Genomic DNA, 13,356 nt, shown 5'->3' on the forward strand with positions numbered 1-13,356 from the left:
CTGGTGTTCTAGCCTCTGTCATCCTTTACGACTAAAGGCAGAAGACGGGAACATTTAAGGACCTGCTTCTTGGGAGCGTGAAAAATAAATAGCCAAAATGTCTGTTACTCACTTTCCACCCCTTCTGTAGGGACATACAGATTTCCTGTGCAGGTGGGCACCCAGGAAACATGTACGTGTCAGTCAGTCCTGCAAAGCTTTGGAGGCAGTGGTCTGCTCCTCTCTGTGGCACGTTTGTGAATAAACACTGGAGCTTTCCCTGAAAGTCAGCATCCCTCCCTACTCACTTTCCTGTAAAGAGGAAAAATGTGCCACTGTGAAGGAACATCTGAGCAAAGGCTTTATATTGCAGTGCAAAAGCTCATCTGTTACTGAGAAGTACGAGGCAATTATGCTCAGAGCAAGGCATCATTGAGCTTCCCTGGCAGGCTCTCTGAGACACACCAAAGCCTGGAGTTAGTTGGTACTAGAGCTGTAGAATTTATGTTTAGGAGAAAAAGATAACTGAGACACAGTAGCTTCTTCAGGATTCAGCTTTCAGGAAAATGGAAGCCCTTGAAATGATGGAGTTTTTTCAAAGTCCCGTTACTAAGGTTTCTCTCCACCCCACTTTCCCCCGGTCCCATTTGGGTTACCACTCCAGCAGAGCAAGCGTGGAGAGGAAAGGAAACTGTTCTATAGTTACAAGGGCTACAGCACCTTCTTGTGGAAGTGATGTCCTCTCCCTTCTCACCCTAGATATATATCTAGGGCAAAGGATTTGTGCAGAATACTTTAAGGAACACATTTTCCATTTAAGACATGCACCTGATTGTCAGCTCCCTCTGTTCAGAGGCTCTCCTGCCATGAAGCTGTTTCTCTCCTATATGTATTCTGCTACAGTTTCGCTCTTGTTTCTTAGTTCTCTGAGCCGAAGTGGTACTACAGGGCATCAATTCGAACAGGGAACTCTCCATCTGTGGCGTTCACCGAGCTGACAGACTGCAGTGACTGAAGAATACTGCCAGAGAGAGCGCAGTGGTGCATTTCAGTCCCCCTCCCTTCCCAGTCCCTCCTCAGATAAGACGCATCCAGCAAACCAGTGTGAGGGGGTGGGGGAGTGTATTAAAATATTCACAAGATTACAATAGAAAACATGAAAGTCCATTCAAGAAAAAATATCCAAGATAACTGTTTCCAGATGAGTCTGTAAAAGCAAAAGCAGTAACAGTTGGTACACTGGCTCTTCACGTAGTCAGGCCATGCAATGCATATCTAGCTCCCTCACACAGATTATACACCTGTCTTACAAGTGTTTGCTCTCTTGCGTACCTCCGAGACTGAGGTTTACAAAAGAGCAGTACCCAGTCCATCGTTCCGACTACATTTACCACATAAAACCAGCTGGCGTCGCAGGGAGGCAGAAAAGATTGCACAGCACACATCGATCTCTGAAGGCATTGAACTTACATTTTAAGAGTGCAAAAATACCGTTAACTGAAAGGGCTTATTAGCTGTAGGGCAGTGAAGAGAAGGGAAAGAGAAGCCTTAAGAGGAGTATAATTGCTGAGCATAGTTAATATGATTTTGTAGTCTCCCGTATAAAAACTACCTAAATACTAGTGCTGCAGGGGTGCGGCCACAGCCCAGAAGCCTTACCCACCTTCTCAGCTTCGATGGTTTTAAAGAGAAAATATTCCCATCACCTACTATACAATAAGAACATTTTGTATTTGAGGTCCTAGGTAGACACATTAATAATGTAAATTTCCAAGACAAGATTTCAATACAGAGTGAAGGTGTTTTGGTTATAAATCAAACAGCCCACGCTTGACCTCAATGAATTTACTCTAAGGCAATGCAGCTTCCAAGTCACATATAGACATTTACTGCAGTTACAAGACAGATGGTTACCTAAACAGTTCTCACAGGTTAAAAAAATTAAAAACCTAATTCCAGCTCTTCTAGTCACAAAATATCACTAAAGCTTTGAGAGAAAACAAAACCCTACAGGTCTCTGGTTATAAATGAGAAATCATTCAATTAGTTACAGGGACATATGTGCCACCCTGTAATAGCTCTTACTGCCATTTCACGAACATGCCAACCACCTCCCTCTCTGAACAACTGCTGAAGTCAAAAGGGGCAACTGAGATTTGATGTACTGAGTACAGCTACCAATTTACTCAGATCGATACTTTATAATTATTTGTAATCCTCTTCTCAAAATTCATTTCTGTTAATCAAAACGAAGGAAGAATATATGCACTGTTAGTAAAAAGCCAAAACTTCTCGACTTGGCAGTTCTGTTAACAGGGAAGGTGACCGATGCCCTGGCCCTAGGGGTGCCAGCTGGCTTAGCTGCCACAGCCCAGGCTGGCCATCCGGCATTCCCACAAAACATGGCTTTTACTCATAAAATACCTTTTTCCCATCCCCCTCAGCTCAGAAATGGCTTTCAGACTGATCCCAGTTTTGTTTGCATGGTGAATAAAAGAGAATCCACTTCAAGCCTTTCAACATCACACACACCTTCCCCAGCTCTGCCATCCGAGAGCGATGGCCCGTGTACAGTTTTGGTCATTTGCTACTGCCTGGAGAGGCTGCCTGCTCCTCAGCTCTGCTGCAGTAAGCCTGCCACGCAGCACTTCTTCTCAAAATAGGTGGCCCTGAAAAAGTACTACGACAGGACAACACACTTAGTGCTCCTCAAAGGCCAAGCTGCTCCTTTCCACCTGCAAAGAACAGCGTCGGAGAATGAAGAGAACAGCCGTAGAGCAGTTAACCTGGTCACCATAACGTCAGGATATGATGACCTTGTCTGGCTTTAATCTCCACCTGCCACCCATCAAGGAAGCAGAAGTCCTGTCTCCTGAGACTTTACTAAGTAAGCCAACATCGCACCAGTCCCTTTCATCAGCACATGTTATCGCCTGGTGAAACCAGCCAAGATAACCTGAGGGACAGAAAGTTCACAAATGTTGCCTCACATTGCCTCAAGTTCTTTTGACTTCAACCAGAGTAAAGTTATTCAACAGCTACATTGTTCACATGTCCATGAAAAAAAAAAAAAAAAAAATTCAATAGCTTTTGCACTGGGGAGGGATTCAGACTGATTTCTGTTATTCCTGCGGGGATGTTTGTTTCTTTCTAAAAAGATATTCAGCATTTCAAAAAAACACTTCCAAGTTCATTCTGCCTTCACAAAGAGGATCCAAGCAGCCCTGCAAGGAGCCTCCTCGGTACAGGCAATCCGAACATACCTGCAGCTAAACAAAAGCAAAGAAAGATGTTTCCTCAGGTTAGTTAGCACCAGCCAGATCAGGATGTCTCCTGAAGTTAGCACCAGTTCACTAGATCGGCACGTTTCCTAAAGCCAGTGGGTTCCTTGAAGTTAGCACCAGATCAGCAGATCAGCATGTTTCCTAAAGTCAGCAGGTTCCTTGAAGTTAGCACCGAATCAGCAGGTTTCTTAGTTTCTTAGCACCAGATCAGGATTGTGCTCAGATTCTCCAGTATATTCCAGTAGGAAAAGAAACAAACATTAGTAGCAGACTTCAGAGCCTAGGACAGCCCTATCTTCCCATAGCAGCAAGTTTTTGATCGCTCTGTTCATCACATTTCTCCTTCTTTCTCTAAAACATCTGGGGAGAAAGACAGTGACGCACAGGGATGAACACGGGCAGATCAAAACTGAGTTTCTCCATCAACCACCTCAAAAGTGTTTGTTTCTTACTAAGTGTAAAACAAATGTTGGGCAGTAGCAGCCTGGCAGATAAGGGAAGCAGCAGCAGCACCATTCATCCTGACCTCAGCGAGGCTTCCAACAAAGGCAGGTGGTGTCAGGAAACCAGTGAGGTCCGACCCTGACGGAAGAACATGGTGTTGGCACACCCAGCTTTCGTGGGGGGGCCGGGGGGGAACCCACTGTACACAAAATAGTTATTAAAGTTGCACTGTCTTAATTAAAGGATTATCCTATGTGGTTCTGAAAGGGTCTGCCATGGGCCTAAAACTACTTTTCATTTACTTGATGTTACAGTTGAATGTCGACTTAAGTTTACAACTATCGAGCTAAGCGTGTTCCAAGCTCACTGAGGGACAGGCAGAGAATTCCAACCAAGTTTTCAACTGACAAATTGAAACTGAGGTCTTAAAAAGCCCTAACAGAATTTCAGCAGAGGCAAATGTGCAGACAATACGAAACCGGCAGGAGATGCTGGCACACCAGATGGTTGTGCTGCCGCTCCAAAGGACCTGTACAGGCCGGAGAATTGGGCTAAGACGAATTTTGTGAAATTCAAGAAGTGTAAAGGCCCACGCCTGGGGAGGAACAACCCCATGTACGTGCTGGGAGCCGCCCAGCAGGAAAGCAGCTTTGTGGAAAAGGCGCTGTGGGCGTCCTGGTGGACACCAGGTTGAACGTGAGCCAGCAGCGTACACCTGCAGCAAAGGCGGCAAATGGTATCCTGGGCTGCATTAGGCAAAGGACTGACAGCAAGCCAAGGGAGGCGAGCCTTCCCCTTTATTCAGCACTGGTGAGGCCGCACCTGCAGTACTGTGTCCAGTCTGGGCTCTCCAGTACAGGAAAGCTATGGAGCTACTGGAGCAAGCCCAGTGCAGGGTCACGAAGATGATGAACTGCAACATCTTTCGTGTGAGCAAAGGCTGAGAGAGCTGGGACTGTTCGGCCTGAAGAAAAGCAGGCTCGGGAGGGACCATATCAATGGGTATAAATACTCAACGGGAGGGAACAAAGAGCACTACTCTTGTCAGTAGTGCTCACTGGTGGGGCAAGAGGCAATGGAGGACAGAAATTTAAAAAAACTAAATTCCATCTGAACACAAGGAAGCACCTTTTTTTACTGTTTGATCGCTCTAAGTGATCAAACAGGGGAACAGGTTGCCCAGAGACGTTGTAGAGTTTCCGTCCGTGGAGGTACTCAAAACCCAGCTGGGCACAGCTGCTGGGCAGCCTGCTCTGGCTGACCCCGCTTGAGGAGGGGGGGTTGGACTAGATGATCTCCAGAGGTCCCATCCAACCTCAACCATTCTGTGACCGATTCTGTGAAACAGACTGAACTAGGAAATGGGTAAGAACCAGGAAGAAGGGGTTATGGTAGAACAAGCTGAAAATTACTTGCTGCTACAAAAAAACAACACCCCATTAGGATGTACAAAAAAGAAATCCTTCTACTATATGCTACTCTGAGAAGACCTCGGCTGGAATGCCACTTCTGGGTTTGAGCATCACATTTCAGGATACAAATGGGTCAGCTAAAGAAAGATCCTCTCGGCAGAAGACAACGATGGGAGATCCTTAACTATCTATGAAGAGTTTAATCTAGAAACAATAAGCTGGGAAATTATATTCAAGTAGGAGACTTGCAGAGAGGAAGGAAATAAACTGTCCTCCACATCCTCTGTGCAAATATAGGTTACACAAAAAATCCACACATCAAAAAAAAACAACAAAGAGTGTAGCCGCAGATTTCCTCCAGAGGTCATTCAGCCTCCACTACAGGCTTTTAAGAACAGATAAAGCATCTCTAAAGGAAGTGACAGTGGTATAATGGAGCCAGGGGAGAGAGGTGAGGGAATACCACAGCTTCCAGATCTCTGAGAGCCCTTTTTCATGCTTATATGAAATGACAGAGCTTCAATGAAGAAACATTTCACTGAAAGGTTCAAGAGAGTCTGAGGCAAACACCTACAGCTATAGCTTCCTATCCCTTTAACTCACTAGCTCTTAAGTTTTTCACAGGTAAACTACCATTTCACAAAATTCATTAGCCCCAAACTATCCCTGCACCTTTAAAGGGCTGAGCTTGAACAAACAGGCTCAATATAGAAGTAAACTGTTCTGTGACGTGTGTTACACGGGTCAGGTAGGCCTAAACATTTCCTTCACTTACACTGCTAAGACAAACATTTCGGACAGCTAGGAGTCACAATCTGGCTTACAAGACCAAGTGAGCGTGTCTAGTTTATATGAGAAAGCAGCTTGTACTGAGAATCCAACCGAGGAAAGATGAATACCCTGTATACATAAAGAACCCTGTGAATATAAAGAAGGTGTCTTCTTTATGCTCACCTCAACAAAAGAAATCAGGCCCTATGAGCAGAAAAAGAAAAAAAAAAAAGAATCTCCAGGTCAATCTAGAATCTTCAGGCATCTTCCAGTTTCTCCATTAATAATCAAGATAAAAATATTTTAAAATTGTGATGCGAGTTTTCACTTTCTCTCTCGTCACACAAGATACAAAAAAGAATATTGGCAATTTATAAGCAAAATTCTTACCGCATTTCAACATGCAACATTGGTCTCACTTCTGTACGATTAAATAGACTATTTACACACAATACATATATATCTTTCCCTCTGTATGCACATGCATTGGTCCTAGCCTAGGCATCAAAGGCCACATGTGAGTTCTCTGGGTCAAATCTTGTTCAAGCAATTCCAGTCTGAACGTGTGTTTTCCTTTGGATAGCTTAGGTTCTCATCTCAGTTCTTCCGAATATCAGCATAGACCACAGACTCTGACTTGTTAATCTTGTCGCTGTGCTGTCCTCCGGAGTGATCTAACTGCGCGTAAATGACTGGGCCCTGGGAACAGAATAAAAAAAAAGCACAATCAGTATTTTTCAGAAGAGGTCATCTCGCCCCTTGCTTCCGCCGGGGCTGCAGCAAGACCAAAGCTAAAGCAAGACCACAGAGCTTTTATGACTGCTAAAGGGCACTTGGAAGCAGGTGGAATGAACCCCTCACCCACACATGAGCTCTACTCTGCCACCTTTCTCCTGTCAGGACCATGCCAAGCAGCACCACTGCCTCCCTTCAACACTGGTACGGCTGATCGCTGCTCACAAAAAGCAAAATCTGGGCTCCTCTGTTCTGAACGGCAGCAATTCTTACACGCTCTGCAGCGAAGATACACGGCTTAGGCAGGTGCATGCCAGACTGAATATTTTTCAAGAACTGTGCTACAGATTTATCTTATTAATATGGGAAGTAAACTTCCCATACTGCCACTCAGGCCCTGTAGACCCCACCACAGCTGCACCACACGGATAACGAGGGAGAGAACAAACCTGCCGCCACCTCACGACACCAGTCACCGCCCCAGCAAGCGACGGGATCGATACTGACACAGCAGCGAGCCAGACAACACTGAAATGGTGCGGTAATGCAGAATTCTTACCTGACTTGGAAGCCACCCCAGGCAGCCAGCACCTCCACAGACACACTGGGCAAGCACGGCCACACGCTTTCGTCCTGTGTGCTGGGGTGCAGTGTGGAGGACGTTACAGCACCATCTTTCAGCAGAGCACGCAAACATGCCAGCACCTTCCCAAAACACCACGTCCTCCAACACGCAGCCCCCAGGAAAGCAAACTGCAGCCATTCGAGATGGGCTGAGGACAGGACCGTAGCCTATAAGGAGCAGGTACCCAACAAGACAGGTGGGACCTTTATGGAAAGGTCTGAGCTGCAGCTCCCGTTCTGCATGCCCCTGCCGACATAAGTGCAGAGCAGAAGGCTGTGACCACCCACCAGGTGACCTCAGCAGAGAGGACGCACCCCCATTTATATCCCATATACATCCCCCAGGCAGGAGGGAAAGGAACTGTCCTGTCTGCAGGTGGAGGGGGGAAATTACAAGCAGAGATCTTTTCCTTTGGTTGCAGCTTTATTTAGCGATCTTTGCTTCAAAACCATTTCATCCATTTAACTCTGTCTCTGCCACTCTCATGTCCCAGGGAGAAGTAGCCTTCACAGGCATTTCTCCTACCCCCTTCTCCCCAGTACCTTTTTGGTATCCTGCCAAATTAGAAAACATCTCTATGGAACTGACCCAGAAATCCTTCCATCTACCTTCCAAAGCAATTAGGGGCCAGAGATGAAAAGAGACATTCCATACGGAAAATTAAGTCCTTGAAGGACCATAGGTACAGTTCTGCACAGTTGTTTTCCCCCCCAACACAATGGCAAAGCCTGCACCTGATAAATACCTTGTTCTCTTCCAGAAGTAGTTTAAATCCATTTTTTTTTCCCTTCCGGGTCAAGTATTTGCCAAGTGATAAAAAGCAGAGGGAGATGGACAGAAAGATGAAAACTTGCCAGCAGATATAAAACGCTAAATATAAATATATTATATAAATACATAAATACAATTATATTATATAAATACAAATAACAGACTGAGAAAATGCTCAAAAGAGACACTGATGTCTTAGAAAATTCTGGATTTCAAGTCTCATTAGAGCCACCTTTTTTTTTTTTTCCTACTTCTTCTTCTTTTTCCACTGTTGCCACTCATGTTGTTCTGGTCTCCAATACTGTATCAGGATTACATTACTAATTACAATTAGAGTGAGTGTCTATATAAACTTCAAGGCAAAGTGACCCTAAGGTTTATTTATAAGCAATTTTGGAAGTCTCACCTACCTGAGGCCATAGGTCAAGGGAATGATAAATTCAGCTCGAGAGCACTTCCTATCAGTTTAATAATAAAAAAAATTAATCTACAGCTGCATGAAGTACTTACTATGACATTTCAAGTTTTGTTGAAGTGAAATTTCCTACCACAGGAGTTCACTCAGGATCAGTTATCACTATTCTAATCTATTGCCAAGTTAAATACAGTCATTCTACTGCAACCAGCATGTTAGGTGGTGGTGGAGAGACTGACTGGTGTGATCGCCTGATCCGAACCAAGCTATCATTGTCCCAGTGTGTCCACCATCACCTAAATAACTGGCAGATTAGCTGACACAGAGAAAAGGAGGACCAAGGATTTATTACAATGCGCCATCTATTTCATTTGCTGCCAGCTGAATTTCTAGCTGATTCTAATCAGCATCAGGGCCATTTTTTTCCCTGCACTTGGTATCTCCAGTGACCTGAATCTTTGTAAAGACCCTTCTCTGACAAATAAAAGCTTCAAAAAACCAATTCCGAGCTTTCCCCTAATCCCACATAAGCTCATCCTGACTCTTCAGAACCAGGAGACAGACCAGCACTGCCGTATAAAACCCAGCATCCATCACCTAAGCCTTGTGTGCTTTCCATTAAGAACTGAAAGGAAAAGAAGAGTAGCACGTGTACCAACACCTTGCTAAGGGTTTATCAGCAGAGTCACAAACTGCAAGTTACAGCAAAGAAAAAGGAATTACAAAGTTAGACCATCATGGTCTAACAGTGTTCTACAGTATTTTCAGATTTTTTTAGATTCTGAAAGATATTGCAACTATCACAGAGTCCAGGTCCAGGAAATTTATCTGAAATTTAAATCAAGATTTCTGGCACCGTGAACTGCTCTTCCTTAGGGGTCCAGTTCAAAGCCTGGAACAGAGCTTGAACATAGCCTGTTCTGGTACGTCGTAAACCAGAATGAGCAAAGCCAGAGGTCTGCACATAAGTTAACTCGACTTTAGTGCTCCCCGCTTCTACGCCGACACAGCTACCTGCTTAGAATCTCTGTACCATGCTGCTCTGTACATCAGAAATGCACTGCTACAGAGGTCACACTGTAAGATCAGTGGTCCTTCAGCCTGCCCAGAAATGAATACTCAGCACACAGACAAACGACAGCCACCTTGGAGTTAGCGAATCTGGGGACAACACACACCTGCCCTCCGGTTTGCCTGCTGCAACCAGATTACTAGCTAAACAAGGACATCCATGTGGGAAACACACACAATTCTGGCCTTCGCTGGCAATGCTTTTCTCACTCATCCAAATAAGTCATGGTAGAATAAGGGTCCCGACAGAACGATGGCATGGAGAAGAAACACCACACTGACATTTGACAGGACAGAACATACCTGCTGAGAGGGAAGACACAGCGAGAACAAGTGGAGTTGAATCAACCAGCTGAACATTCAGAGAATCAGAGATGCACACTTCCAGCACTCCGAGGCACTCCAGAAAGCCAGGTCCACGCTTGATAAACTCTCACCCAAACCACAAAGGAAGAGCAGGCAGGCTCAGGTGCACTTTCAGCTGGGAAGTGGTTGCCCAAACACCTGCCCGCTGACCCTCAAACTGATGCATAAGTAACAAAATGAATAAGCTTAATTTAATACATTTAATTTAAATGCCACTCATTGCGAGTAAACGCCTCTATCTCTGTTTTTAACTGACAGAGGCAGGGGCTGTGTGTTTGTATTCACAGTTCTTCTCCACCAGTGAAGCACAAAGCGTTTAGTCGCTTCCTACATATCCTACTAAGAGGCTACAAGGAACTCCACAGGCTTCACGGTCTGACCGCAGCACTGACTGTGAACCACCGGTCTAAAACTGCCCGGCAAAGCCAGACCAGCGTGCCTGAACCTGCCAGCAGCCAGCAACAGCTTCTGGCACCTGCTAGGAATCTGAGTATCACCTACACAACAGCTCAAAAGCTTGAATACTGCAACTGATTTCTTGGTTACCAGGAAACACCGACCAGCTTTTGCTTACATGCGATGCCTCATTTCAAATATGTTAATTTGCATGTTGATCTCACCCTTTTTTTAAAAAAGAAAAACACAACAATGTCTAGAAGTTAAAAACAGAAATGTGATCTATTGAAATTTAGTTTCCTCACCAATTTAAACAACCTGTTCACAATCTGATCTACCCTGATTTTACTGTAGATCTTTTTAAAGAAAAGAAAGTATGTTTACTTGCTGGTCTGTAAAGACGGGGCAAATGCTCAACAGAAGGTAGGGGAACCGCTTGCTACTGCGAACGTTTGCCAAGAAAGGAAAATCCAGAGAAAGCTCTCTTTGCCTAACAAAAGAGATTGAAAACCTAAAAAACGAAACTAAAACTTGAACAAAACTCAAGCCACTTGCCATGTTTTTCCTTTGTGGTCAGGAGTATTCACACTTTGGGTTTTCCTTTAGGAACTTAGCTGCAGGAAGACCCCGGACGACTCTGACAAGGAGTAAGCAGGCTGGAGTGACTACAGAAGGGCAAAAGCACGCTGATTCTGAGTTATCTTTACAAAGTTTAGATCTACTCTAACATGTTCCTTCTAGTACACTAAGACCCAGAACACTGGCGACACAGAGGGGTGAAGACACAGCAAATTTTCACACCAAAACGTTACAGAGAAGATAAAAAGTATTTTTGCTTTCAAGATGTAGGTGCAGAACAGCAAAACCCTCCCTCTATGCAGCTTGTTGACTCCAACAGCTACTGCAACATACATCCCACACTTAAGTTTTTTCCTTTTTTTCTTTTATTCCCCCCCTCCTTTTTTTTTTGGGGGGGGGGGTGGTGTGTGGGGAGAGGCAGGAATCACCTGTCTCGTTCACCCATTCTAGAAGCCCCTCGCACGAATTAGAAAAGACAAGCTTTATCTAAGCCTTAAAGGCAGCCTTCTGCTACTAGACCCACTCCAGTCAAAACCTGAACTATTTTTAAATCTTACAGCAGGAGTAAATGGCCTTTATGTTCAGAGAACAACCGTTCTCTGAAGTCAGTAGGTAGCTTTGTGGGCCTATGTGCTAAAATTCTGGAAATATTGCACCTGCCAAGAACAAGATGCATTTCCAAACCAGTCTGGAAGCCCATCAGAGTAGGGACTTGGACTTTATCCAGCTCGCTGTTAGCACTGTATTTTTTTTCCTGTAGCGTTAAAACATTAACACACATCTCCATTATTTGTCAGGAAAAATTAAGAAACCAGGTATTAACTCTATTTTAGAAACCCATCAGTTCACACACTACTCTGCAGCCGCTCACTAAAAGGTGGCTAATTAAGAAAGACTCCACTTCGGACTTAAACTCACTCAGGATCCTTAGCTCCAAGGAAAATTGCCGGGAATAAACAAATCAAGAGGTAAGAAACAGCTTGCAAAAATAAGGAAATCCTGTGCACTGTTAACAGGTAACCGTGTATTGGGTAGAACTGCCTGACTCATGCTCTCTCCCCTCTGACTCATTTCCCATGGGATGCTAAGTCTGGACAAGAGCCACCCTTCTCCTTCCAAGTCAGCAGAACTTTGCCAACAGCAGCAAGCACAAGACAAAGTGGGGCAATTTGAAGCCCGCAGCCAGAAGCTGGGTGGCTCAGCAGAGGAGAGCTCTCAGCAGCACGAGCCATCTCGAAGGTGATCATCACTGTCAGCGTCTGCATCGCGCTGGCGCCTTTCCGCGTGGTGGAAGCACACCACACAGAGGATGACCCTTCGCAGTGATGAGAGACTAAGTAGAATTCCTTCCCGTTACCATCCTAGAACACATCAGGCAGCTTTATGGGGGGGAATACGCATCTAGTAGATAATGTCTCTACATTAAACAGCTACCCACTGTCCACTGCTCATCCTTGCCAGGCTCGCGCTTCGCTACCACTTGTGTGTGTTAACGCACAAGATCACAACCATCTTTTTTTATACATTAGTACAACAAGGGCATAAGAACTTGCATCTCACCACCACCAAGATGCTATTCTTTCAATTGCACTAAGTCTTCTGCGGCAGAGCTCACCAGCCCCAGCTTACTGGCCACCCCTTGTTGGAAGAGCACACTTTTACCCCCCCGCCCTCATCACCTCAACAGACAGAACCTAATTCACGTGTCCCACCCTGCCTTTATCTTTTCCATACCATATCCCCAACACTCTGGGAGGATCCTGCTTCGGGAAGCAGCAGGAAGCAGTTTACCTGGTGTGATCTGGCGGGCACGCTGTTTACCAGACCCTCTGTGTCGGAGGGCGACTTCTGCGGAGCCTGCTTAACCGGTGACATCAAGCTCTCAGATGTACTGCAGCTGACGAGGTGGCAGAGCAGAGTTTGCACGACAATGTTCAAGAGGCACAAAGGAAAAAAAAAAAAAAAAGAACAAAAACAAAAAAAAAAAAAAACGAGTGATGGCAAGATGAATGTGGCAGATTATGCCAAAGTAAAAATGAACACAATGGATTCTGAAATAAAACACATACCCAGAGTCTCACTGGTAAGCAACATGAAGGAACAACTATTAACATAGGACAGCAGCTCCTCCAAAATCCCTGTCCCTAGATATTCCCATTCAACCCAACCTGTCTAAAGCCACGTGTGGTTCCTTCACTGAAGCTTCAGACTCGGTTAACAGGGGTGAACAGCAGCAATTATCTTCTAACTACAAGGTACACAGTCCCAGCCGTGGAGGCAACAGTTAAAGCAAACACTTGGAAGAGCCACCAGCTCTCCATACCAGGAAGGCACTTCCTACCAAACTCCACATTAGTTCCCTTGCTTTTGTTTAGGCTACGATCCCAAAATAATTCTGCCCACCCACAAGAGACACGAGTCTCTGGAGCAATTACTTTGAGTCACACATGACGTTCCAGCTACGTGCCCTGATATAGCTACTTGAATATCTAATCAGGCAAATCTTGG

At 45.0% G+C, this 13,356-nt stretch overlaps 1 protein-coding gene across 11 annotated transcripts in view; it reads right to left on the reverse strand.

Moving 5' to 3' along the window:
• Positions 1-1,084: 1,084 nt before the first annotated feature.
• MPZL1 (myelin protein zero like 1) overlaps positions 1,085-13,356 on the reverse strand; it is a 39,989-nt gene continuing 27,717 nt past the window's right edge. For 2 of the 11 annotated variants that reach the window (XM_055801452.1, XM_005236059.4), the window contains 2 exons: positions 12,640-12,745; positions 1,085-6,589 (listed from right to left, as the gene is read on the reverse strand). In XM_055801452.1, coding sequence (XP_055657427.1) covers positions 6,488-6,589; positions 12,640-12,745 — 208 coding nt within the window. In that variant the 3' untranslated portion in view covers positions 1,085-6,487. Of the gene's footprint in view, positions 12,746-13,356 lie in introns of all 11 variants that reach the window. The other 9 variants (XM_055801453.1, XM_055801455.1, XR_008746769.1 and 6 more) reach the window with 7 other exon arrangements.

This window comes from Falco peregrinus, chromosome 4 (assembly GCF_023634155.1).
Source record: "Falco peregrinus isolate bFalPer1 chromosome 4, bFalPer1.pri, whole genome shotgun sequence".
NCBI classification, from domain to species: Eukaryota; Metazoa; Chordata; class Aves; order Falconiformes; family Falconidae; genus Falco; species Falco peregrinus.